Raw genomic sequence first — 23388 nt, 5'->3', positions numbered from 1 at the left:
TGTGAATTGAGAATTGTGATATTCGACACATTTTTATATTATGATATTGGTGTTGCAACTGTTATGATCTGATGACAGTGCATGTATATATATATATATATATATATATATATATTAGGAATAGTACAAATAGTTGACATTTTTTCGACTTGCTTCCGACACTTTCAATGAATTGTGACAATCTGGCCAATTGTGACATTGGACCCAATTGTCCATGAATCAAGTAAGCATTTTTTTTAATATTACTATTATAAGAGAGCAGTAATGGAGAGGAGTATTGAACAGATATGCTGAATTTGAAGCGTCATTCTCTCATTTGCAACTGATGCCCTTCACAATTCACATCACGTACATCATTACCACTTTTGCGATGATAGGAAAAACGGTTTCCTGTCGTGACCTTTCACAATAAAAGCGTTTTCACAATTCGTCATCGTGAGCCTTCGTACAAGTAACACAAATCGATTGGTTTTTACACTAGCGCCGAATGATTGATGCCAAATGCCACGACATACATCGGCGCCATTTTGGAACCCACAAAGTTAAAAAAAAATGGCCGCAGATCAGACTCTATCTTGTTTTGAAAGCGCACATCCGGTGTCGCTCTTATGCCTCCAACTCCGACTTGACGTCATCTCTGCTTTTTTCGTTCCTTCACAGGCTCCATCAGCACCACCGCGCACTCACATCCACTTGTCCTTCTCTTCTCGTCCTCCTCCTCCGTCGGTGTGCTTACGACTCAACTCATTTGAAAGATGGCCAGCAGCTTCTCTCGGGTCCTGTCCTCCAAACGCAACGTGGGAATCCTGTCGGTGATCGGCGGTTCTCTGACTGCCGGATTTCTGCTGCACCGGCAGCACGTCAACGCCGGAGCCCCCGGGCGCAGGCTCTACCCCGCCAGGTAACTGCATTGACGGGCCTCTGCCAAGATTTAGCTCGAGAAGTGCCAAGTACGTAACGTTCGCGTATCCCTAGTTGTGCCGCAAATGTACGCGAGGCTTTCAATGAATATTCTACACGTTGACGCTTTTGTTCTGGAAACGAGGCAATTAGGGTTAGGGTTAGTTGAGGGCTGTCACACAAACCCATTTGTTTGTGGTTATTGTATTATTATTTTTATTTATTATTGCTGTTGTTGCTATCTGCTTGAATATTTCGTATTCTTTGAAATCAAAACAATCTTGATGAGCAGAAACTCTATTTGCTGCTTCAAAACTTGTTTGGCAAGTGTCACTCGCTCTATCTGTCCATCCGTCCGCCTGCCAAGCACTGCCTATCTCCCTTCCTACTATCGTGATTCTTACCCTTAAACTCCAGGTCCGTGGGCCAGACTTGGCCCGCCACCTCATTTTTCGTGGCCCATGAAGGCAAATTAAATGCGCCAACTTCATGTTACTTGCAAAAATACCAATATTGCAAACTGAGCATTTTTTTCTGTTACTAATCGGCCTTTTAAAATAATTGGAAAGTTGTTGATCAAACGGTTTTTTTTGTGTGTTTTTTTTTTTTTTTTTACATTTCCAGACTAGTTATCCATCAATTTGTTGTACATATGTGACAATAGGGCATTAAGGCGTACATTTAGATGAGGTCACAGTGGTCCTCACACGACATCCATAAATTCCATGTGGCCCACGACAAAAATGAGTTTGACATCCCTGCAGTCGGCTCAAAGGACAGTATCGTAAGTAGCCCGAAGGGTTCCTATAAAAAAAAAAAAAAATCACCAATAAGTCTATTTAATATTATCGTCATCCATTGTGACAGTCAGCACAGCTTCAACATGAGTAACAAAAAAAATGCTCTTAAATCATGATTCACTTGGGAAAAATGTCATTGGTCCACGTCATTTCTCTCTCACGGCTATAAACTGATCGCAACTGGTCAAATAACTAAATAAAAAAACTAACTGAAACTTAGGCAGTATGTATCTATTTATTGCAGTCGGTGTTGAAATGTCGACGATGGCACAAGTCGAGCGACTGCTTTAGAAATGAAATCACTTTGCCCGCATTTTAACTGCGGTTCGACCTTCTGCTGTCACTGTATTGATAAATGTGTGTGTGTGTGTGTGTGCGTGTCCCGAGGCACGTCTGCATGCATTACAAAGGTGCACGTATGACCAGATTAGGTAAACATTATCTCACCTCACCGCCAGATATAAAACGCTGCTCTAGAAGTAGACTCTTCCATCGTGTGCACACTTTGTACAAAACCAAAACGATACCGATTGCTCTGCTTGCCGTGCGTTTCGGATCATTCGCATGTCACAACGTGAGCCAAGGACGCCCGCTCTACCTGTAGACCACACACGTTTGAAAATCAATCGCCTCAGTCAAAAAGTGGACACAATAGAGCGGAACCTCCACGAGGGCGTAAAATCGCCCTTGAATTAGCCTTTGAACGGCGAGTTGACAGACTTTCTGTCCGCGTAATCGAGCATAGATAAGCCTTGGCAAGGGTGGCAGCCGGTGGACTCGATTGATCTTGAAAGGAAAATGGCGATTTTGGTGCGCGTCTTTTGCCAACATGGAAATAATGAATCCCTTTTGCAAGAAACTTGACGCAGACGCACTTGATTTGCTTGACTAGGCTCCATCAAGTGATGCGGAGGGCCCAATCTGGCCCCCGGGCCTTGGGTTTGACATACGCAGGAGATTGAATCGGCGACTGCATCGGCTGTCTTTTTATCTCCTCGCAGCGGCCGAGAGCCATAAGCAAAACTGCTTTCATATTTCTCAACGCTTTTATGACACGGCCCGCGTCAGCATTTGTCACATTTCGAATAGCACCACTTTTGTAAATCGAAGTCTCAGGTTTTTCACCGTGCATCAAGGCCCAAGAGAGGACATTTGGTCCAGAAAGAAGGCGAGCTTTTAGGTAAAAGGAAATAAGTCCCAGAAGCAAGTTCTGAAACGGCAAATCAACGAGGCAATCTCTGTCACCCCTCTGCGTCTTGTTTTTCAAGATTTCTTGACAAAAATTTGCCGACGGGGAGGGAGGTCAACGTGTGACTGGAAATTGTTCACCTCAATCTCCCTACCCAATCCACCACCTCCCCGTATTTTTGGGGGGAAAGTTTTTTTTGTTCATTCATTTTTTGTTCTCTGAAATTTTGTTGCCAAATTTAATGTTGTGTTTGTGTGTAATGACAATAAACGGATGTCGAACCGAGTATGACAAATTGATTTGCAGCAACCTGCTGTCAAAGGTAAACACGCGTTTGCCGTCCTTTTGTTTGCGCAGTGCGGAGTACCCCGACCTGCGCAAACACAACAACTGCATGGCCAGCCACCTGACGCCCGCCATCTACGCCAAGCTGTGCGATAAGGCCACGCCCAGCGGCTACACGCTGGACCAGGCCATCCAGACGGGCGTGGACAACCCCGGGCACCCTTTCATCAAGACGGTCGGCATGGTGGCCGGAGACGAGGAGTCCTACGAGGTCTGCCCTTTCTTACCTACCGCTGCTTTGCCGTTTGTTGAACATGAGCGTAAGGAAACAAGTGGAAATTCTTTGATGCCGGTTGCGGGCGGCGCCACTGAATCGGTGTTTGCAGTTAGAGGTGTCCAAATTAATCGATGAATCGTCTTCTGTTTTGATAAATGATTAATCGTTTAGAGCCAGTTGAACACCGGCTCTAAACGACTTATCAGTTACTTTCATCAAGTACGGTCGCTCTCATTCTCAAAAAGGTTGCCGAGTGATGTCTTGTGTGACATCCCTTGATTGTGGTTTATTTCTCGCCGTTTCTCTTAACATTAAGGCAAGGCAGCTTGATTTATACAGCAGCTAACTCAACGTGCTTCGCAAGACGAAGCATTTCAAGCATTTACAAACAAAACAACTCAAGACATTTAAAAACAAATTGAAGAAATCCAAGACAAACAATCGGTTATTTGCACCAATAATTTGAATGCAAAATAAAATTGCATCCGATTAGCAAAATAATCAAAAAGCCTAATCGTTTAAAAAAAAAAAAATTTAATTGTGACAGCCTTATTGGTGTCCGAGCTGATCGTCGTCGTGCATTTGCTTGAAAAAGACACCTGCTCTTTTTGGGGTGGTTTCGGGTGTTGCGCATTACTGCCACCTACAGGTCGGGAGTTGAACTTGATGGCGTGTCATGCCATGGCTTGTTTTAATCAAATCAAGACAACACATTTTCTGTCGTTTATGAACTACGCTGACTTTACATGGGAACCGATGTTCTTGGCAGACCAAAAAAAATAAAATAAATGAAAATTACTCAATGAAAAATGTGGCTTGTAATTGTTTGTTGTTTCAAGGTGTTTGCGGACCTGCTGGATCCCGTCATAAAAGAGAGACACAACGGCTACGATCCCCAAACCATGAAGCACCCCACCGATCTGGACTCCAGCAAGGTACCGCTCACCCTCAAGCGTCCTTGTCAGCGGAACACGATTATTTATATTCCCCGTTTCGAGCCGTGGCATCACAACAAGATGAAAAAAAACATTTTCACTCACGGTGACAGCACTTCATTCGTGACAAAGCATTTTGCAGCACATACACACAACAGCGAGCGTTGACAACTTCACCAAGCGATCAGATGCTAACGCGGTTAGCTAATGCTAATCTCATCCTTCAATAAAACTCAGTGCAGCTCTGCTTACCTTTTTGATATGATATCCAAGGTGGCGTCATTTATTTAGTTATTTTTGGTGGGTCGAGGGGGCGGGGCGTGCATGATAGTGTTTCCATCAGTGCATTCTGGCAGCTTGAAAGTCACTCTGAATATTCACACGGCCAAGCTCCAAGTCTTTGGAAGAGAAACAAGTCGCCCCACCGTGACTGGCTAAAATACAGAACGGCAGACACATTTTCAAATGCAGGTTGCTGAAAGATTTTTTTGGCTTGTTTGATTTGACATTGGATGATATTCGTAGACACCCCCCCCCGCTGTTATCTGTATTCCCGTTTTTCTGTTCTTTCTATAACATCCCGAGATGCCACAAGATGGCACCGAAGCCCTGTCCAATAGAAAAGCAGTAAATGGCGTCAAATGGTGAAAGTAGGTTGTCGTGTTGACGAGGAGCTACATTTAGCCCGGGTTGAAACCGGAGAGCCTTTGCCACGCAAAATAAAAGTCTGTGAAAGCCATTTCTTTTTTTAGGATCGGAAGTCTATTCACCAAATCTGACGGCTGACGACATATTTGGCTTTCAGCTCCAGTCGGGCCACTTTGACGAGAGGTACGTTCTGTCGTCGCGGGTGAGGACGGGACGTAGCATCCGCGGACTGAGCCTGCCGCCCGCCTGCACGCGGGCGGAGCGCAGGGAGGTGGAGCGCGTGGTGGTGGACGCCCTCGCCGGTCTCAAGGGCGATCTGGCCGGGAGGTACTACAGCCTGACCCAGATGACGGATCAGGAGCAGCAGCAACTCATCGATGTGAGCAACAATCTGTTTGGATGTGCATGCAAATGAATTCATGACATGACCTGCCAAGCGCTTGTGGTTTTGGCCATCCTAGATTGCTTTGGGCGTAACGGCACGTGTCCCCTCCCCTCTGTTTCCGTCAGGACCACTTCCTGTTTGACAAGCCGGTGTCCCCGCTGCTGACGTGTGCGGGAATGGCCCGCGACTGGCCTGACGCCCGCGGTATTTGGTAAATTGCAAGAATTTGCGGTCAATCGTCTCAAATTTAAAAAAAAAAATACTCGGCCATTCAAGTAGCACCATTATTAGCACCAACGTTAAAGCGACACAAAAGTTCAATAAAAATGAATGCAAGTATGCTGTACTTTGTTAAAGCACCCAACTGTGCTTCTCAAATGTATTGGACTGGATTAGTTTGAATATTTGTTGCATTTATATACAGATGAATTGATTTTCTAAATATGGACAAAATATGTGCAGATGTGCGTCTGTCTTTACAGAACGAACGTGCGGAAGATTCATTAATTCTCAGAGGTGCTTATCCATGTTTTCCCTTTTTTTTCTGTTTTCACCCATTTTCTGCAAAAAAAAAAAATGTCCACATTTCTTTTGAAGAATTTTTGGTTTTAAATGAACGTCTCGGGATTGGAGTCAGTAAGCTAGGCCACCCAGTGGTGAAAATTGTAATTACAACTTAAAACTTAAAACTGCTCCCATACACCACGGAACTGGCGGCCTCACTTTCCTCTCCTTGCCTTCATGTACGCGTTACAATATATCAATTATTGTCCTCACAAAGGGGAATTTGAGCCTCTGATTCAGATTGTGTTACTTTAGTGAGTTGATGTTAACACTTTCTTTCTTGATTTGAACATTTTCCATCCTGGCAAAGTTGCAGCCGCTGTTTTCTTCTTGTTGAGCTGCGCCTGGAGAAGCACAAACGCTTCAAAATTGCGTGGCGGCGCGTCGCATTACGGCACATCAGCCCGCCACAATCAATCGCCGCCTTGGCCTGCCGTATCGCTTATCCCCTTAATAATTCACCTGCGCTTCTTTCTCTTTCGTTTCCATTGTGTTAACATTCAAGTACCAGCAGGTCTTATTTGTGATGGTCATGTAGCCACAACATTAAGCAGCATCCTTTTTAATTTAATTTAATTTAATTTTATTTAATTTAATTTAATTTAATTTAATTTAATTTAATTTAATTTTATTTTATTTTATTTTATTTTATTTTATTTTATTTTATTTTATTTTATTTTATTTTATTTTATTTTATTTTATTTTATTTTATTTTATTTTATTTTATTTTATTTTATTTTATTTTATTTAATTTAATTTAATTTAATTTAATTTAATTTAATTTAATTTAATTTTATTTTATTTTATTTTATTTTATTTTATTTTATTTTATTTTATTTTATTTTATTTTATTTTATTTTATTTTATTTTATTTTATTTTATTTTTTGCTGTTGACTCACAGAAGAAGAAAACCATACGCAGCACAAAGCAGCGAGCGCATTTTAATCTTTGGAACGCGACGGCTCAATCACCTTGCGGGCAGCCCGGCGTGACCGTCAAGTATTTTTTTTTTCTCCTGTGCAGGCACAACAACGACAAGACTTTCCTGATTTGGGTCAATGAGGAGGATCACACCCGAGTGATCTCCATGGAGAAAGGAGGCAACATGAAGCGGGTCTTTGAGAGGTTCTGCAGAGGCCTCAAGGAGGTTTGACTGAGTCTGGCTTTGCTTCCACCGCGCGCGTGGGCGGTAGAAGTTTAAACTCGAGGACAGAAATAGACAGAAGGGGAGGTGAGGGTGAGCACATGAGCCAATTGCACACTGAATTATATGGACAGACGAAGTTAAGGTTTCAAATCAAGACGTCACACCAGAATTAGGGCAGAGGATGGTTTCAAATTGTGAGTTTGGGATTCAAAATAAGTTTAGAGGTTCACATTTTCAAGTTCAAGTCTTGGTTAAGTTTTAAAGCAAGGCTTGGGAATTTTCAATTTGAGGTGGTGGGTTTCACCCAAGAATTCAAAATTAGATTCGAGTTGGCGTTTGAAGCTTGATGAGCTTCCATGTCAAATTAGGGCTTCAAGCCTGGGTTGGGTTTCAAATCAAAATTTTAAGCCTGAGGCTGTCAAACTCGGGTTAGGGTCTCAAGTGAGGTTTCCAGTCTGAGTTAAAATTTCAAAGTCGGGCTCAGATGAGAACGTTCAAGCAAATGGTCGCCACCAATGCGTCTGGTCCAAAGCGTTTGTGCCGTGCAGGTGGAGCATCTGATCCAGGAGCGAGGTTGGGAGTTCATGTGGAACGAGAAGCTGGGTTACATCCTCACCTGCCCCTCCAACCTGGGCACTGGCCTGCGGGCGGGGGTCCACGTCAAACTGCCCCTGCTGAGCAAGGTAACTGTTGCTTCCCTTTTTCTCTCTTTTTTTTTTTTTTTTTTACTTTTTTATTTATTTTTTTCTTGGACTCCTGCAGGACCCTCGCTTCAGTAAGATCCTGGACAACCTGCGTCTGCAGAAGAGAGGGACGGGCGGCGTGGACACCGCCGCCGTGGGTGGAACTTTTGACATCTCCAACCTGGACCGGCTCGGACAGTCCGAGGTACGACGCTCAACGACTTGGCCCCATCTCGCATGGAATCAAATCTTTTGCTTTCACCTCAAATTTGAAAATAGAGAGTTTATTTGTTTTTTTTTTCAATCGACCTCCACACAGCATTTCATCGAAAATCCCGGCAACACTAATTCAGAGACAGAATACGCCACAAAATAAGATGACAGTGGTGCCGTTATTATTTAGTTTTTCCCCATTGAAATGAATGAAAATGCCATTTATACATTCAGCCTCCCAAAAACACAACCGGAATTATTGTAATGTATAATACTGTAAAAAAAAAAAAAAAAAACACTGACAGATTTTTTTTTAATTTATTTCTTTTTTTTTTTACTTCTGTTCAATGGGCGTAGTGCTACTCCTTCTGGTGTGCACACTTTGGCCACCAGGGGGCAACATAACACAGACATGGTCATACTTGGTGACAGCCACAAGTTCCTTCTCAATAAACAGCAGTATTATCGGTCGCTCTTCACAGAGGATAAAGAATACATGCCTGTGAGCGCCGTTACATCGTGTCATCATGTTGTTCTATCCTTTTTGTGCTCATAATTGTCATCAGGCCGCATTTTTCGAATTCACCCTCGCATGGCCAGAGCTCTGTCTTTCACTCACGTACAGAAATGCCAACCTTAGGTATTGTAAGTCCACAAAAAGCTCAAGGAAAAAAAAAAAAAAAAAGCCATTTCCAGTGCTGGCCGTCGAGCTCACCGTTGCTTCTTGTTGCCGCCCGCAGGTGCAGTTGGTGCAGACGGTGGTGGACGGCGTCAACTGCCTGGTGGAATGCGAGAAGAGGCTGGAGAAAGGCCAGGACATCAAAGTGCCCTCGCCCATCAAGCAGTTCAAGTAGCTCGCTTCATGAGCACACCTGCGCCCCCCCCTCCTGCCTCACACTTGACCTGCCAGGCACACACATGCACCAACGGCCCCCAACTTGTACTCATAGATAAGCAAACAATATCGTTGTCGATGTTTCATTTAGTGCTCTTTCACCCCAACCACCTCTCCAACTATATCATCATCATATTTAATACTCCTGTCTCAGGTTGAAAACGGGTGGGGAGGACATTTCCATGGAAAATTAAACCTTTTTTTCATCATTAGTTGACATCCATTGAAAATAATACAATAAAAAAAAAAGGCATTTCAAAAAGATGTATTTATAAGTACGACGTTTTGAAGTTTGAAATATTTGTGGGAGTTTTCAAGGTTATCTTGACTTATTTGAATTTAATGAACAATTCATTGAAGAGCAAAAACGTGAGTTGTGTTAAATAGAACATGTCGCCTGGTCCAACCCATGGAAAAAAAAAATAAATAAATAAATAATGCCGCCCCAGCATGCACTTTTTGCAATCCTCTCGCAAGCTTCTTAAGACTCGCCTCTTTCCGCAAACGGGCATTTTGCCGTCGACGTTTTTGTTACACCTGTGGTTTACGATGCTGAATTTCACAAACATGCGAGGCGAGACGCTCTTCCATGCCTTCGTGCCGACAAACAAAAACGTCAACTCGAAAGCCCTCCTAGAAATGTTCTAATTGTTTGCTTCATTTCCGCGCAACATTGAAAGTTCCTGCAATTTTTCAACCCTACCCCTGACACTGCGGAGCCGCACCAACGCGGCGCCGGGCTTCAGTGGTATTGGTTTTAACGTCGTAAGCCGACGCCAAAATGTCTATAAGCAGCATGCTGAAAACGCAAGATGGCCGCTCCGAGCCAAGGCGACCGGTCTGCTTTGGTTTGGCTCGGCCGCCCTTCCCCACCCACAACACCGCATGCCACCTTTGTCCCCCCCCCCGACTCCACCCCTCCCACCTTGTCATGACTCGGTGCTCATGCTACTCATCACTTGAAGTGGATTTGAATGTGACGCTCCAAAAGTCCAAGCTGGTCGCTGTCCTGTAAGCCATTGAAGCAATATCTTAGCTGCTCATCACTGAATGTCACACGCGTGTCTTTTATTAAACAAATCATCGATTTAGCGGAGAGGACGTCTCGTGCCTTTGTCTTTCGTCACTTTGGGAAGCCAACGATTGAAGTCAACGCTTCGGCAAGGTTTAAAGAAACAATCTGCAGGCTGGAGCCGGACGGACATTTTGAGCCGTAACACTCGTCTTCAATCGAGGTGTTAGGGTTTCAAGTCAATGTGGGGTTTCAAAACAGATTCTGGGTTTTAAAGAAACGGCGGGGGGGGTTGTTTTGGGATTAGGATTTCTTTGTTCTTTGTCTTGAGTTTTGAATGAAGGTTTCTTTCAAGACAGCGTTAGGGCTTCAAACCAGGTTTACAGTTTCAGATTAAGGTTTTAAACCTTGACTAGAGTTTCTCTTCTGTCTCTGTATCTTTGCAATGATGCAAAAATTATTTGTTTTCATCACAGTTTGACACACAAAAAAAAAATGGCAAGAACTCATTAAATTGGTGGTTGTGCATGATTGGTTCAAGTGATTGCATCGCAACTTTTGGATGTTACAGTCTGCTTGCATTGGGGGCCACGTAGGGGCTGTATCCCACCAGATCCAACTAGCTCAAAAGCTTGTCTCATCCTCTTCCTGTTTACAAACCATCAAATTCAGAATCGCCGCGGCAACAGCGTTCGTTGAAATGAAAAGCATTGCTTCTCTTTTCGTCTTAAATATCTTTCGATTAAACACCCAAACGTTGGAGAAGGCCGGATAAACGCTCTTCTCTTCATGTTCTGAGATTATTGTTTATCTTTGGCAGAGCTCTGCATTTCACGGAGTGCTCGTGTTTTCTCAATCAACTATTGTTTCCACGTATGTGACACAAAACATGCTATTGTCTGAATGTAGACAACAAAGTGCCTAGTGTTTTGTTTTTTTTTTCTTCCGAAGAGACATGCAGCATTGCAGGAGCTTAACGGCAAGTGTGACATCAGCATCTTTCCCCTCCTCCTTGTTCCATATTTTGATTGCGGAGCCAGCGGGTTACCGTGGCAACCACTTCTGTGGGCCTCCAATGGGGGCAGGAAAGAAAAGAGGGACCGTATGGAGACAAAGAAGGAAAAAAAAATCTGAAGGTCACATTTGGCAGCAATAATAATAAAATTTAAAAAAAAAACTTCATTATCATTCTTTCACCCTGCAATTTAGCAACCATCCTAAATTGACCCAAAATTCACAAAAGAAGAAATATTTGGAAAAGTCATTCTTTAGTACAGGACCTACAAACCGAGGATATTCCGTGTCAAATTTGACTACAAAAAAATGTATATATTTTAGATTCATCAGGTTGCGGTAAATTAAGGACAATGGTGGTAATGGTAAAAATAAAAAAATAAAAATCACAATTTTTTTAGGGCACCTTTGTAACAACGTTTAAGAAGGAGCTTGAAACAATCGTACTGTCTGTGTTTCCACCACATTTGTACAGAATCTCGTAGAAACTTACAACTGTTGGTCTTTGAGGGGTCATGGTGGAGTCTCGAAAAAGTCAAACAGCACAAGAATGTACTAAAAATTTGGAACAGAAGTGAAGTTCCTGCAATTGAAAAAAAAAAGAATACTCTGAAAAAAGACAAGTAGAAAAAATACACTATCTCTTTTCTTTGACAGTGGTCATCTATTTATTAATTTCAGACAGGCTATGCATACATTGTGAAAAATTCTGTGGGTCAAAATTTCATACGGACAATTATTATCGTGAGCAATAAAAACACACACGAACACGATTAACCTCATTTGATTTTACACGTTTTCCGTCAAACGCGCACACAAAAAAAATGGAAACTACAAATCTGGTGTGTGATCCTTGCAACTCAGTCTGTGAGCGCCCTCTGCTGGCTAGTTGCTGCACTTTCAGGTTCGTCACAACAGGAATCGCCTCCTCTCTGCACCCAAAAAAGAAATGTCAACAGTTTTAGCAGGTTGCCCCCGTTTTTTCCTTCTTTTTTTTTTTAGCTATGTGCCTCCGTTTATGCTAAGCTAGGAGGGGCAAAGGCGTCATCTCATTCGGCACATTGCGTTGTAAAATTGCGACATGAGAACTGGGAATAAAGATTTCTCAGCTATTAATAAATTGATTTTTTTTAATAGTCTGTCTTCGTAGCACACATTTTGGCATTGACAAGAACGTAAACGTCATGCAAATCGGTTGAAAATTGAGCAAGCTGCGACTGAATTTCAACGTCAAGGCAGTGACGTTTATGGAAAAGGAAAACCTTTCGACTGCTTGTTTTATCGCGCTTATCTCTGGTTAAAGGTCTTCCACAAAAACCACTGAACGCTCGTCTTGACGACTTGGGCATGTACGTAGTTGCGCTCCGATTGGCCGCCTCTGGACGAAACGCCGCTATGCTGCACCCCGATTGGTTGATACGCGCCGAGCGAGACAACCACTCGACCAATAGCGAGCTGCCACAGTGTGATAAGGAGCGGCGTGGAGGCCTGTTCCTGCTTCTTCCCCGCTTGCTGCTTCTTTTTCTTTCGATCCGCAGCCCGGAGCAAGCACCATCGCCAAAACCTCGACGTCTCCCCCCGCCCTCTCCACCTCGCTTTCTTGTCGCGGTGTCGTTTGCAAGCCAGTTCCAAGGACTTGTTGAGCTAGCCCCGAGTGCGATGCTGAGGTTGATCTTCCTGGCCGCGCTCGCCGGGCTCTCCCGAGCCAGCGACGTGCTTGAATTTACCGACGACGACTTTGACAGCAGCGTTCAGGATCACGAGCTCATCCTCGTGGAATTTTATGCGCCTTGGTGAGACATTTTCTAACAATATGGATTGTTTTTTTTTCTCCATGTGAAAGAGCAAAGCGGTAGCTAACGTAACGACGATGGGAGCTTGTTCGCGTTTAACGCTTTAAGTGGCTTAACGTGCTGCTTGCGTGCGTGGTTCCTGACGATGTGTGTTAAAACGCACATGTTAATTGAAATAGGGTTGTACACTGCTACGTTACTGGGATATGTCTTGTTTTTATTTAAAAAAAACAATAATAACAGGCTCGCGATGAAGTGTTGGCATTCTAGCTAGCTCGCAAGAAACGGAACTGAAATGAAACCGTGAGATTCCATTGGAGGATTTTCATATATAATTATTATTTTCAAATCAACGTGTTTTTTTAAATAAAAAAATACGCGAAACTATCGCCAAATGCAGTTTTGAAGTCGTTTTCGTACTTTAAATGCACCGTTAGGACGCACTAGTAAGTTGGGGGCCTGCCCTCTCTCTGTTGTAACGCACCGATTGGACGGCGAAGTTTGGGTGGCTCCCTCTGATTGGTTGACACAAACTATAATGTATTTTCACGTAGCGTAACTTAAATGTTTTTAAAAGTAAAACAAAATATTTTTTTTCAAGAAACGTCACTCAAGAGCAGCAAAACATTTGAAAATGTATCCTACTTTATCAGCAACAAGTACACTGCAGGTGCTGCCCGAACAGAAAACGCAGTAATACAAAAAGCTACCTCCTGGTTGGGTCTCTTAATTTCAAGACAGATTTTACATGGAAACATTTTTAGTCTGAATCTTCAGGTGGTAAAATAATTCAGTGTTAGATTCTTATTTCAGCCCCAAATGATCAAGTATTACTGTTTAAGACCATGCTTAAAATGGGGTGGTACAAGTCAGACAAAGGAAGAATAATAACTCAGCAGTAGCTCATCTATGAGTTCTTTTTAACTAGAGAGCTGTGTTGGTCAGACAAATGTAAAAACGTCAACTATTTGTTGGAGTTTGGTTACTGGGGGCCTTGGGGGTGCCCTTGAGCAAGGCACGGCGCCACCTCACCGAGCACCTTGAAATCTTGTCTTGCGTGCATGAGATGGCATTGTGCCGTGCACAACACAGCAAAGTGTGAGTTCATTTCTGTAAAGTGCACCGTAACACCCTGTTGGATATTTCATAACATTCCCAGCCGAACAAACGCTTCTCTCAGTCAGCAGAGAGCAGATGAAGCATTTTATTTTTGATTCTAAAGTCTCCTCTTTCCTTTTTATAAGGTGTGGTCATTGTAAGCGTCTCGCCCCGGAGTATGAGGCAGCGGCCACGCGTCTGAAAGGCATCGTCTCCCTGGCTAAGGTACGTGAAAGCACAATTGGCTGTTTTTAACTTGGGTTTGTACGCTTCTCTCGTCCATTTGAAAACTTCCTTTTGGTTTTTTTCCTCTCCCAGGTTGACTGCACAGCTCACAGCAAGACTTGCAGCAAATACAGCGTCAACGGCTACCCCACCTTGAAGATATTCAGGGGCGGAGACGTTTCTGGGCCCTATGATGGTCCCAGATCTGCCGGTACAGTTGTACCTTGATTTGAACAGTAAAACAGTAATAATTACACTGCATTAGTAGTAGTAACAATTAGTGTAACGGCCAACGAATCCAATGAGTCTTCACCAGATCATGCATTTTTTTCCTTCTTTTTTGTGCCATCTCATAGATGGGATTGTGAGTTTCCTGAAGAAGCAGGCGGGCCCCGGCTCTGTGGAGATCACCACTGAGGCAGAATTTGAGAAGTTCATCGCCGATAAAGATGCCAGTGTCGTCGGTGAGTTGCCGCACTGCCATACAGCGCCGCCAAAACGGTTTTCTCTGTTCCCCAGCTGGGATTTCTACTGGACAAATTTCAAGGATGTAAAAAGTGTGTGTGTGTGGGTGTGTGTGCACGTATGTGTCACCAATTCTCATCAAAAGTTATTTGTTGAAGGCAGTTTATCCAATATGAGAACCAACTGAAGCCCACGCGAGCATTTGATGATGGGGGGGACATCAAAACTAAATTCAGATGTCTGTGTGTTAAAGTTCTGTAGAGCATAACAATGCTATCCATTTAAAATGTATTGCACAGCAAATTTAGATACAAATTGTACCCAAGTGTGAAATAAATGTCCTTATCTGGATTAAAAAAAAAAAAGGAGCCACTAACGTTATAAGAGCCCCCTTGATCAAATGTTGCTCTTCTAATTTGCTAACTCTTCTACTTGCGTTTGTTGCCTTGAAAATGAAAGTGAAAGTTGGAAGCCATCTCAATCTGTAATTTCCTGTTCTTAACTTTTCCCTCCAGGCTTCTTTGCCGACAACCAGAGCCCAGGTCTCACCGAATTTCAGAAAGCCGCCAACGAACTGAGGGAGAACTACCGCTTTGCCCACACCAGCGTCGAGGCGCTCCTCCAGAGCCAAGGCGTGGACGCAGAGTGAGCGCGACACCTCCTTCCGCCCACTTTGTAGGTTCCCGCAACCAAAAGTGAACAAAAAGTGTAACTTTGATTTTAATTTCCAGGGGCGTCATCCTGTTCCGCCCGCCCAGACTCGGCAACAAATTTGAAGATAGCTCGGTCAAATTCAGCGAGGAGAAATTCACCAAAAACAAAATCAAGACATTTATCAAGGAGAGCGTGTATGTTTTTTTTTTTTTTGTTTTTTTTAAGTTTGTCTGGAATAACGCCTGACTTGTTTTCTCAAGCATAAATATTGGTCTTCCTCGTGCGCTATCAATGCCAACAAACTGATCAGCTCTCACCAATCAGCTTTGGAATCTGCCCCCACATGACCGACGACAACAAAGACCAACTGAGAGGGAAAAACCTGCTGGTGGCCTACTACGACGTGGATTATGACAAAAATCCGAAAGGCTCCAACTACTGGAGGAACAGGTACAGATAGCCTGGTTTTCCCAAAATTTCGTCAACACCGTTTAATGTCGTTCTATTCATTTCAACGGGGGAAATAATGAAAAATGCATTTATTTTTCTGTGTCTACAGGGTGATGAAAGTAGCAAAGAGCTTCTTGGACCAGGGCAAGGAGCTCAGCTTCGCCGTGGCCAGCAAGCAGTCGTTTGGCCACGACTTGTCCGAATATGGCCTGGATGCCTCGCAAGGAGAGCTCCCCCTGGTGGCCTTGCGCACTGCTAGCGGAGACAAATACGTCATGACCGGGGAGTTTACGTAAGTTGGACGGAGCAAATTATTTATTTGATGTCGTGCTTATTTCCCGTCGCTGTTTCTTGGTGCTGCCAAACAGTCGCGACGGAAAAGCTCTTGAAAGCTTCCTGCGGGAATACTTTGATGGCAAACTGAAGCGTTACTTCAAGTCCGAGCCCATCCCGGAGAACAACGACGGACCCGTCAAGGTGAGAAGGCCGCCCGTTGCTTCCAAACATGAAAAGGTCTGGCAAAGCGCCGCTTTAAGATGCTCGCTAAATGGCTTGTAGATTTTGGTGGCTGAGAACTTTGATGCCATCGTTAATGACGACAGCAAAGACGTGCTGATCGAGTTCTACGCCCCGTGGTGCGGTCACTGCAAGAGCCTGGAGCCCAAATACACAGAGCTCGGTGAAAAGGTGCGACAGCCAAGAACTAAACTCCCAAATTTGTATCGATTACGAGTCACCAATGATTCAAAGTTGGCCTGCCGTCTCGTCTCTCATTTAGCTCGCCAATGATCCCAATGTGGTCATCGCCAAGATGGACGCCACCGCCAACGACGTGCCATCGCCTTATGAAGTCAGCGGGTGAGTCGATAGCAAAATTCCAAATGACGTTCTTGACCTCGATAAACATTGTATGTCCGGATGGTTATAAAGTGAAGAGGACCTTCTTGTAATATTGATGTTTGTAAAACCTTGCCTCCCGTAGATTCCCGACAATCTACTTTTCACCAGCCGGCAGTAAGATGCAACCAAAGAAATATGAGGTAAGATTAGTTGCCGACCCGACCACACCAAATCAACGCTCCTCACCTGGGATCGGGAAAGATTTTACTTTGAAATTGTTTTCTGCAGTGATGCATCTGCAAACACGATCAAACTTTCCTGGGAAAAACTTGCCTCGTCACTATTTTGGCATCCGGTTGCATCTTGATACCAGACAACAGTGGTGGCCGGTCAAGGCCTTCTCTGCTGGCCTAACATAATCCAGAAATCATGATCATATTCTTCACATTAATTTCCTATTATATCCCAGGGTTGTATTTTTAGGTCAGAGGTTTTTATCCAATCAGAATTCCGCTAGCTCATGTTGCCAGGCAGGTTTCACAGTAGCAGTAGCACGCACTATTCGTCTGAGGCCTTCGGATACAATCGTGCGGGCATCTGTTCTGTCAAAGTCAATCGGCTTGCAGGATTGATCGACAGTTGTGATTGCCAATCAGATCGCGAGTTGATGACAGCAAGGCCTTCTCGCTGGCCTTACCTTGAAGGTGATGAACGCGTTTTGCGATTGGCTACTCACTCGTGAGGGGGCAGCACTCTGCGGAATCAACGCACCCGGAAGTCGTGACTGGCGACTGTTGCAAAATCTAAAATATATTCTCGCTTTTTGGCCAAAGGAGGGAAAAGTGTGCATTTAATTGCAGATACACTTGCGCGGCCATTTTCAAGACGGACCTTTCGAGAGATGCTAGGTCGTGTGTGTGTGTGTGTTTCTGTACACTTGTCTAGCCGTGGTGTCAAAAATGGTGTTATGAGGGGGGTTCGTTCAAGTCGGACGAAGTACAACTTCCCTGAAGGCCTATGCGTGAAATGCACGGCCTGCCACTGCCAGATAATCATGTTGAACTTTTGAGAAGAGCTTCATTTAGTCAGGGTCGTATAGTTGTTTTGCCGCCATCCTGCGGCATTTATAAAACTTTTTGTGGACCAAGGAATTTCTAATCCTTAATTTGAAATGAAGTGACTATCGGGCTAATGTTGTTGTCTTGCATCATTTCAGGGCGGGCGTGAGGTGAGCGACTTTGTCTCCTACCTGAAGAGGGAGGCGTCCAACCCCTTGGTCATGGAGGAGGAGCCCAAGAAGAAGAAAAAGAAGCCGCATGATGAGGGCGAGCTATAAAAGGAAAAATAATCTTCAAGCGGGACCATGACATCACCGCCATAACTTGATGAGATTTTTTTTAATTGTTTTGGGGGAATCAACAGGAGAGAAGTCAATTATATTCCACTGTCTTAGTGAACTACAAAATGCTCTGAAGCCAAGTTGATTGGGTCGTACCCCTTTATCCAAATAGGATTTATTTTATTTTTTTTTTAATTAAAAAAAAAAACTCTTGTCTACACCGCACCTCCGGCTGTTGATGTTCTTGGGCCACACAGCATTCAACATCATCTGCCGCTCTTTTTTTGTTTTTGTTATACTTGTCACATGAGAGAGGGGGGGGGGGGTAACATAAATAGTGAATGCCTTCTTTTTGCTTGTCTGTTTTTGTACATTTGGAAGGCTTGTGAAATAAAAAAGGCCCACAAAACCGAAACTAAACTTTGTTTCCAGCACTGACTCTGTCAAGGTGAATGAAAAAAATGTTTTTTTTTGTGGGGGCGAGGGGGACATTAAGCATACTCGTTTGGATGACCTTTGGTTGTTTAAAGACACGTTAAGTTTGCGTGGAGAAGCAATCAAATCTATATCTTTAATAGATGATCTCCCGTGGTGTGTGTATTGTGGGATATTTGCCAAAATGAACTTGGAAAAATTCAATTGGGATGGAAATAGGTCATGTGATTTGGGTGTGTTCATGTAACAAGTGAAACCTTTTAATTGAAAACTAAGCATTTGATCAAATGTCATTTTTAATGCTGGAATGGGGTCCACTGTCTGGAGGGAATTAGGGATTTTTTTGTGTATTTTTCCTGTGAGCATAAAACGCGCAAACCGAAGTGAAAACGCAGTTACGCGGCTGCATGTGATTGGTTGAAAAATGAACCAATCAGAAGGTTGCGCGTCGCTCCTTCTGTCATCCGCTGCTGCGCTTTGGAAAAGTGAGTGGCCCACCCGACGCAGTCTCCACCCCGGATATCGGAAGCCTTCCCCGGTCTCTCCTCGCCGAGTATAAAGCGCCCCGGCTGATTTGTGACTCGCTTTCTAGCCGCTCAGTTTTTACGTTGATGGTTAGACTCTGCGAGAGAAGGATGAAGTTCATCTTGGCTGCCACGCTCATCGTGGGCTCCGTGTTTTTCCTCGCCTTCCCCAGCGGTTCGTCGGCCGACGACAAGAAGAAGGGCCCCAAAGTAACCGCCAAGGTGAGTCGGAGCTGCCTCGTCAAAAACGCAGGGGAACGGGATGCTACATCGGAGCTAATGCTAATGCTAATGCTAACCGCTTGCTAAGCCACGTCATACTCACCCAGCTCGCTTGCTTGCTTCCGGCGCAGAACACCAATCTGATCTTTGCGGTGGTAGTGTTAAATTTCGGAAATTAAAAACAACACCCGCTGGCTACATGCTGTGGGTTGTTATTATTATGATTATAATTGACACGCAATTTCTCCACTTACAATTTGTAAACGTAGGTTGCAACCTTTTCATCGTGTCCATTTTACAGTGGTGAGAGGTCAAGGCCTTTAAGGCCTTCTCTGCTGGCCTAACATAACAAAAAATGAATAAATCCTCATCACATTTATGATAAAAGTTAATTTCGTTGTATGCATGAATGTTCTTCACATTCATGTCATATTATAACCCACGATTGTATTTTTAGGCGAGTGTTTTTTTTATCCAATCAGAATTCAGCCTTTTCATGTTGCCAGGCAGATTTCAAAGTACCAGTGATGGCACGAGTGGATGAGAGTTAAGGCCTCGCAATTACATCCTTTTATTCGTTCATGCTCCCCCCAATCAGAATATGGAACCATTTTTGCAATGTTTTGAGCAGACACTCTGCCTGAGGTGCGTGTTGCTGTGCTGCGTGCTTGCTTGTGTCCCACAAAGTGGAATTTAAAATGGCGTATGGACTTGGATGTTGTTTAAAGATGTATTTTCTCATTGCCAACGTATTCACTGCCAGCAGTTGCAGAGCAAATTGGTTGATCTTTCAGACCTCACTCAAATTTCAGTGATTATATGAGCCCCCTCTTGCCCATGTTGTTGATGTTGTCGTGCTTATAAACGTTCAAGAAATTGTCACACGAACAGGCGGACAGAGAAAGCGTACAAAAGCATTTCCAGGCATGCATTCTCCTGGCTCTGTAGGAACGCTGACTGTAACAAGATTCTGGAATGTTGTAGGACAACATGGGCCATGCCTGTAAAACGGTCTTTGTTATGATCCTCGTAATTTAAGTCAATGATGGCTTCTTCTTTGCTTCAGGTATACTTTCAAATGAAAATCGGAGAGGAGGAAGTGGGAAGGATTGTCATCGGTGTGTTCGGGAAGACGGTCCCCAAGACGGTTAAAAACTTTGTGACCTTGGCAACAGCAGAGGTGAGTACTGGTACTTTTGAATTATGGATAGACGGATTGTGTTTTTTGTTATTTTGGGCCAACACAGAGACCGATTTTTTTTTTTAATTGTCAATGAGGCCGATAACTAAAATTTGGATATCTGCGTGTGACAATGCTGGAGAAAGAACCCTTGCAAAAAGTAGCAAGGCTATGAAATTTCAGAAAAAAATATCCAGTTTTACATTGCATATTTTATCAGATCTTGGATTAAATATAAATAAATATGCATCAAAATGCTGAATATTGGTGCTCTTTTGAGACAACTGAAGAGAACAAAGAAAATGAAAGAATTAGCGAGTTAAATTTTAGAAGGCGACACTGTCTTATAGCTTTTTTTTTGTTTCTTTTTTTAATTCCAATACAGTTCTGGCATACATTCAGTTATACAGTGGAACCTCGGTTCTCGAACGACTCTGAGTCCGAACAAAAAAATAGAGACATTCTTGCTTCGCAGTTCGAACAAACCTCGTAGTTCGAACGCCGGTACGACGCGTGAATGCGTACGCGAGGGTGGGATGCTGAGCGGCGTACGGGTGTAAATCGCTCTCTTGCTCTCTTTATGACCAACTGTTGTCGCGTGCGGACGTGCTGCGTTTTGCTCTCGCGTTTTATATCGGTGCACGAAGTGTTTTAGCCCCTAATCATGCCTCCAAAGAAAGTCAGTGCAAGCAGCAAAGGAATGGTTTCGGTGTTCGAACAATTCACTTTTCGAACAGGGTTCTGGAACGGATTATGGTCGAGAACCGAGGTTCCACTGTATTTAAATGTTTCGTACATACTATTGTTTGAAGGAGAATTTTTCTTTTTTTTAAATAATTGCACTTGTGAGTCTGAGTCTGAGAGACGCGGAGGGAGCGGGAGAGGGAGTGAGACTCTCTCAAACGGTGGAAATTGATGGTGCGTCGGACTCGTTTTAGTCTCTTCCACCCGAATTAGTTGCAATTGGATTTTCTCTGGTAAATATCATTTTGTTTTTATTCAATATAATTAGCCATCTGCATTCTTATGGAGCAGTCTTGTTTTTCCGCAGAGGGGGAAAACAGGTTGTTGAATTAACTAGCCTGAAAAAGTCAAGTATTTGGGGCGTTTTTTTTTTTTTTTTTTCTTCCCTCTCCTTGTGGTCAAATGACAGACTGTTTCCTCTCCGAATGCGTAATCCATAAGTATGCGCGACATCACGGTGCGAAGGTTTGTACGTTTGCGGTTGATGACCAGCGACTGGTGCACGCTTGCAGAAAGGCTTCGGCTACAAGGGCAGCAAATTCCACCGCGTCATCCAACAGTTCATGATCCAGGGAGGAGACTTCACCAAGGGAGACGGAACCGGAGGTAAGACGCCAGCCTCAAGGTAGCACGCGATGTTTGGCGTCGTGGCGCATGCTAGTCAGCCGTGCACGTTGTCTTGTGCCAAGGCAAGAGCATTTACGGCGACCGCTTCCCCGACGAGAACTTCAAGCTGAAGCACCACGGCCCCGGTTGGCTCAGCATGGCCAACGCCGGCAAAGACACCAACGGCTCGCAGTTCTTCATCACCACCGTGCAGACCAGCTGGCTCGACGGCAAGCACGTCGTCTTCGGAAAAGTGCTCGAGGGAATGGTGAGCTTTTCTACTTGACAAACGCAATAAACTTATTTCATTTTAAATACATCTTGACAACATCTGTCGTTCCCAATTTGACTTTGTCACGGTCGGGTGGAATCCGTGGCCGTCCGCTGCTTCTCAGGAAATCCGTTACCTTGCTTGTCATATTAACGCACAACCTTGATTGATAGCAATTGAAAATATCAATCCAACCAAAAGTATGTTTTTTTTATATTGATTTGAGGAAAAAAATTAAGTGACCATATGATTATTTTTTTCCGCCCAACAGTGACAATACAGACCGCTTTTATGAAGTTTGTTTTGATCTGTGAACGTACAAGGTGTGCATGGACGAGAAACTGATTTATTTATTTATTTTTTAAAGAACTTTTGAAAGTACAAGATTCCCCGCCCCTCCCAATATTTTGTGTCAAATGTTTTTCCAGGCAACATTGTCACTCTTTTTGTTTAGGATGTGGTGAAGAAAATCGAGAACACAAAGACGGACAGTCGCGACAAGCCCCTCAAAGACGTGGTCATCTACGACTGTGGAGTCATTCAAGTGGACGAGCCCTTCGCCATAGCCAAGGAGTAAAAACTGCGGGGGAGGGAAAGCAACTTGTGTGTGTGGGGGTGAGGGGGGGGTGCTGTCATCGTGCGGGGCCATCCTGGAGAAGGAGACGCTTCCCTTGAAGCCGTGCCGCCGACGGTTGTCTGGAAGCGCCGAAAGCACGTCAGCACCATCAAGCATTCCATGGTGCAAGACTTCAAAAGGGTGACCCTTTTTTTTTTTTCCTATTATTTTTTTTTTTAATTGTTGAAAAAAATGAGCACATTCCTTGAAATAAAGCTTCCAGGTTTTGTTAAATTCTTTTGACGCTTTATTTTGAGATCTACTTTATTTCACTTGAAAACAAGTGGGATTCCCAAAGTCGTGTAATTCTCCCTCTGACCACCTAGGGGGAGCCACTGTTCGACGAACTGCCTTCCAATGGCCGGCATATAATGCAGCCACCAGTCGGCAGTATTAATTTATGAATATTAATAATTGCAACGTGTTCGCCACTTTGCAGTCTGCTGCAACTATTTAACAGTAGTCTTTGATTTCTGCATAATTCTACCCAGCAACATTTGTCAACATCCACATGAGACATTAGCTGTGGAAAGTGTCAATTCTAGGCCTCCTTCACATAAACAATATTTTTGTGGTGAATTTTCATGACAGTTTGGGTAACTGAAGTACTGCACTGTGCCCATTTGTCCTGATTAAAGCACCCACTCGTAGGAAAAACAAACAAACCCAGACTTATTTATTTTATCATCTTTCAAGAGTTTGCCACTCGTTCCTGTCTTCGCTCGTCTTCCTGACGCTTCCTTGCGGCGTGTTCGAACACACTTTTGGCAGACCAGTTCCAGCTCGGCATGTCAATGGCAGTTTAGAAGTCATTTTTAATTGTACATAATTATTTGAGCCAACGCACCATGAAATCACTGCCCCCGGCCCATTTTATTTGGCCCGAAAATTACTTCATGATTCTTTGAAGGTCAGAAAATCTACAGAAATATCACAAAAACGTTGTTGATGTCTGATTTCAAATGTGTTGGGAACAAT

The 23388-nt window shown here is 43.7% G+C and overlaps 3 protein-coding genes across 3 annotated transcripts; all 3 read left to right on the top strand.

Annotated features, from left to right (window-relative positions):
* The first annotated feature begins 629 nt into the window (after positions 1 to 629).
* Positions 630 to 10465, top strand: LOC148334499 (creatine kinase U-type, mitochondrial-like). The gene is made up of 9 exons (XM_088297580.1): positions 630 to 901; positions 3247 to 3445; positions 4291 to 4386; positions 5192 to 5413; positions 5545 to 5630; positions 7008 to 7131; positions 7680 to 7814; positions 7894 to 8019; positions 8768 to 10465. Exons 1-9 carry the CDS (start codon positions 756 to 758, stop codon positions 8879 to 8881), a joined length of 1248 nt encoding a protein of 415 aa, XP_088153706.1. The 5' UTR covers positions 630 to 755; the 3' UTR covers positions 8882 to 10465.
* Positions 10466 to 12401: 1936 nt separating this feature from the next.
* pdia3 (protein disulfide isomerase family A, member 3) lies at positions 12402 to 18232 on the top strand. The gene is made up of 13 exons (XM_088299228.1): positions 12402 to 12741; positions 13986 to 14064; positions 14158 to 14275; positions 14421 to 14528; positions 15045 to 15174; positions 15261 to 15377; positions 15508 to 15633; positions 15743 to 15925; positions 16002 to 16110; positions 16192 to 16320; positions 16412 to 16491; positions 16616 to 16673; positions 17690 to 18232. The coding sequence occupies exons 1-13, from the start codon at positions 12608 to 12610 to the stop codon at positions 17807 to 17809; spliced, it is 1491 nt and encodes a 496-aa protein (XP_088155354.1). The 5' UTR covers positions 12402 to 12607; the 3' UTR covers positions 17810 to 18232.
* Positions 18233 to 18743: 511 nt separating this feature from the next.
* Positions 18744 to 22644, top strand: ppib (peptidylprolyl isomerase B (cyclophilin B)). Its single transcript, XM_088298544.1, has 5 exons — positions 18744 to 18993; positions 20060 to 20173; positions 21430 to 21523; positions 21607 to 21791; positions 22249 to 22644. Exons 1-5 carry the CDS (start codon positions 18859 to 18861, stop codon positions 22369 to 22371), a joined length of 651 nt encoding a protein of 216 aa, XP_088154670.1. The 5' UTR covers positions 18744 to 18858; the 3' UTR covers positions 22372 to 22644.
* Positions 22645 to 23388: the final 744 nt, after the last annotated feature.

The sequence above is a fragment of the Idiotropiscis lumnitzeri genome, chromosome 6 (assembly GCF_059441095.1).
Source record: "Idiotropiscis lumnitzeri isolate Australia: NSW breed Sydney's pygmy pipehorse chromosome 6, RoL_Ilum_1.0, whole genome shotgun sequence".
Classification (NCBI taxonomy): Eukaryota; Metazoa; Chordata; class Actinopteri; order Syngnathiformes; family Syngnathidae; genus Idiotropiscis; species Idiotropiscis lumnitzeri.
This window is presented reverse-complemented; position numbering and strand designations above follow the sequence as displayed.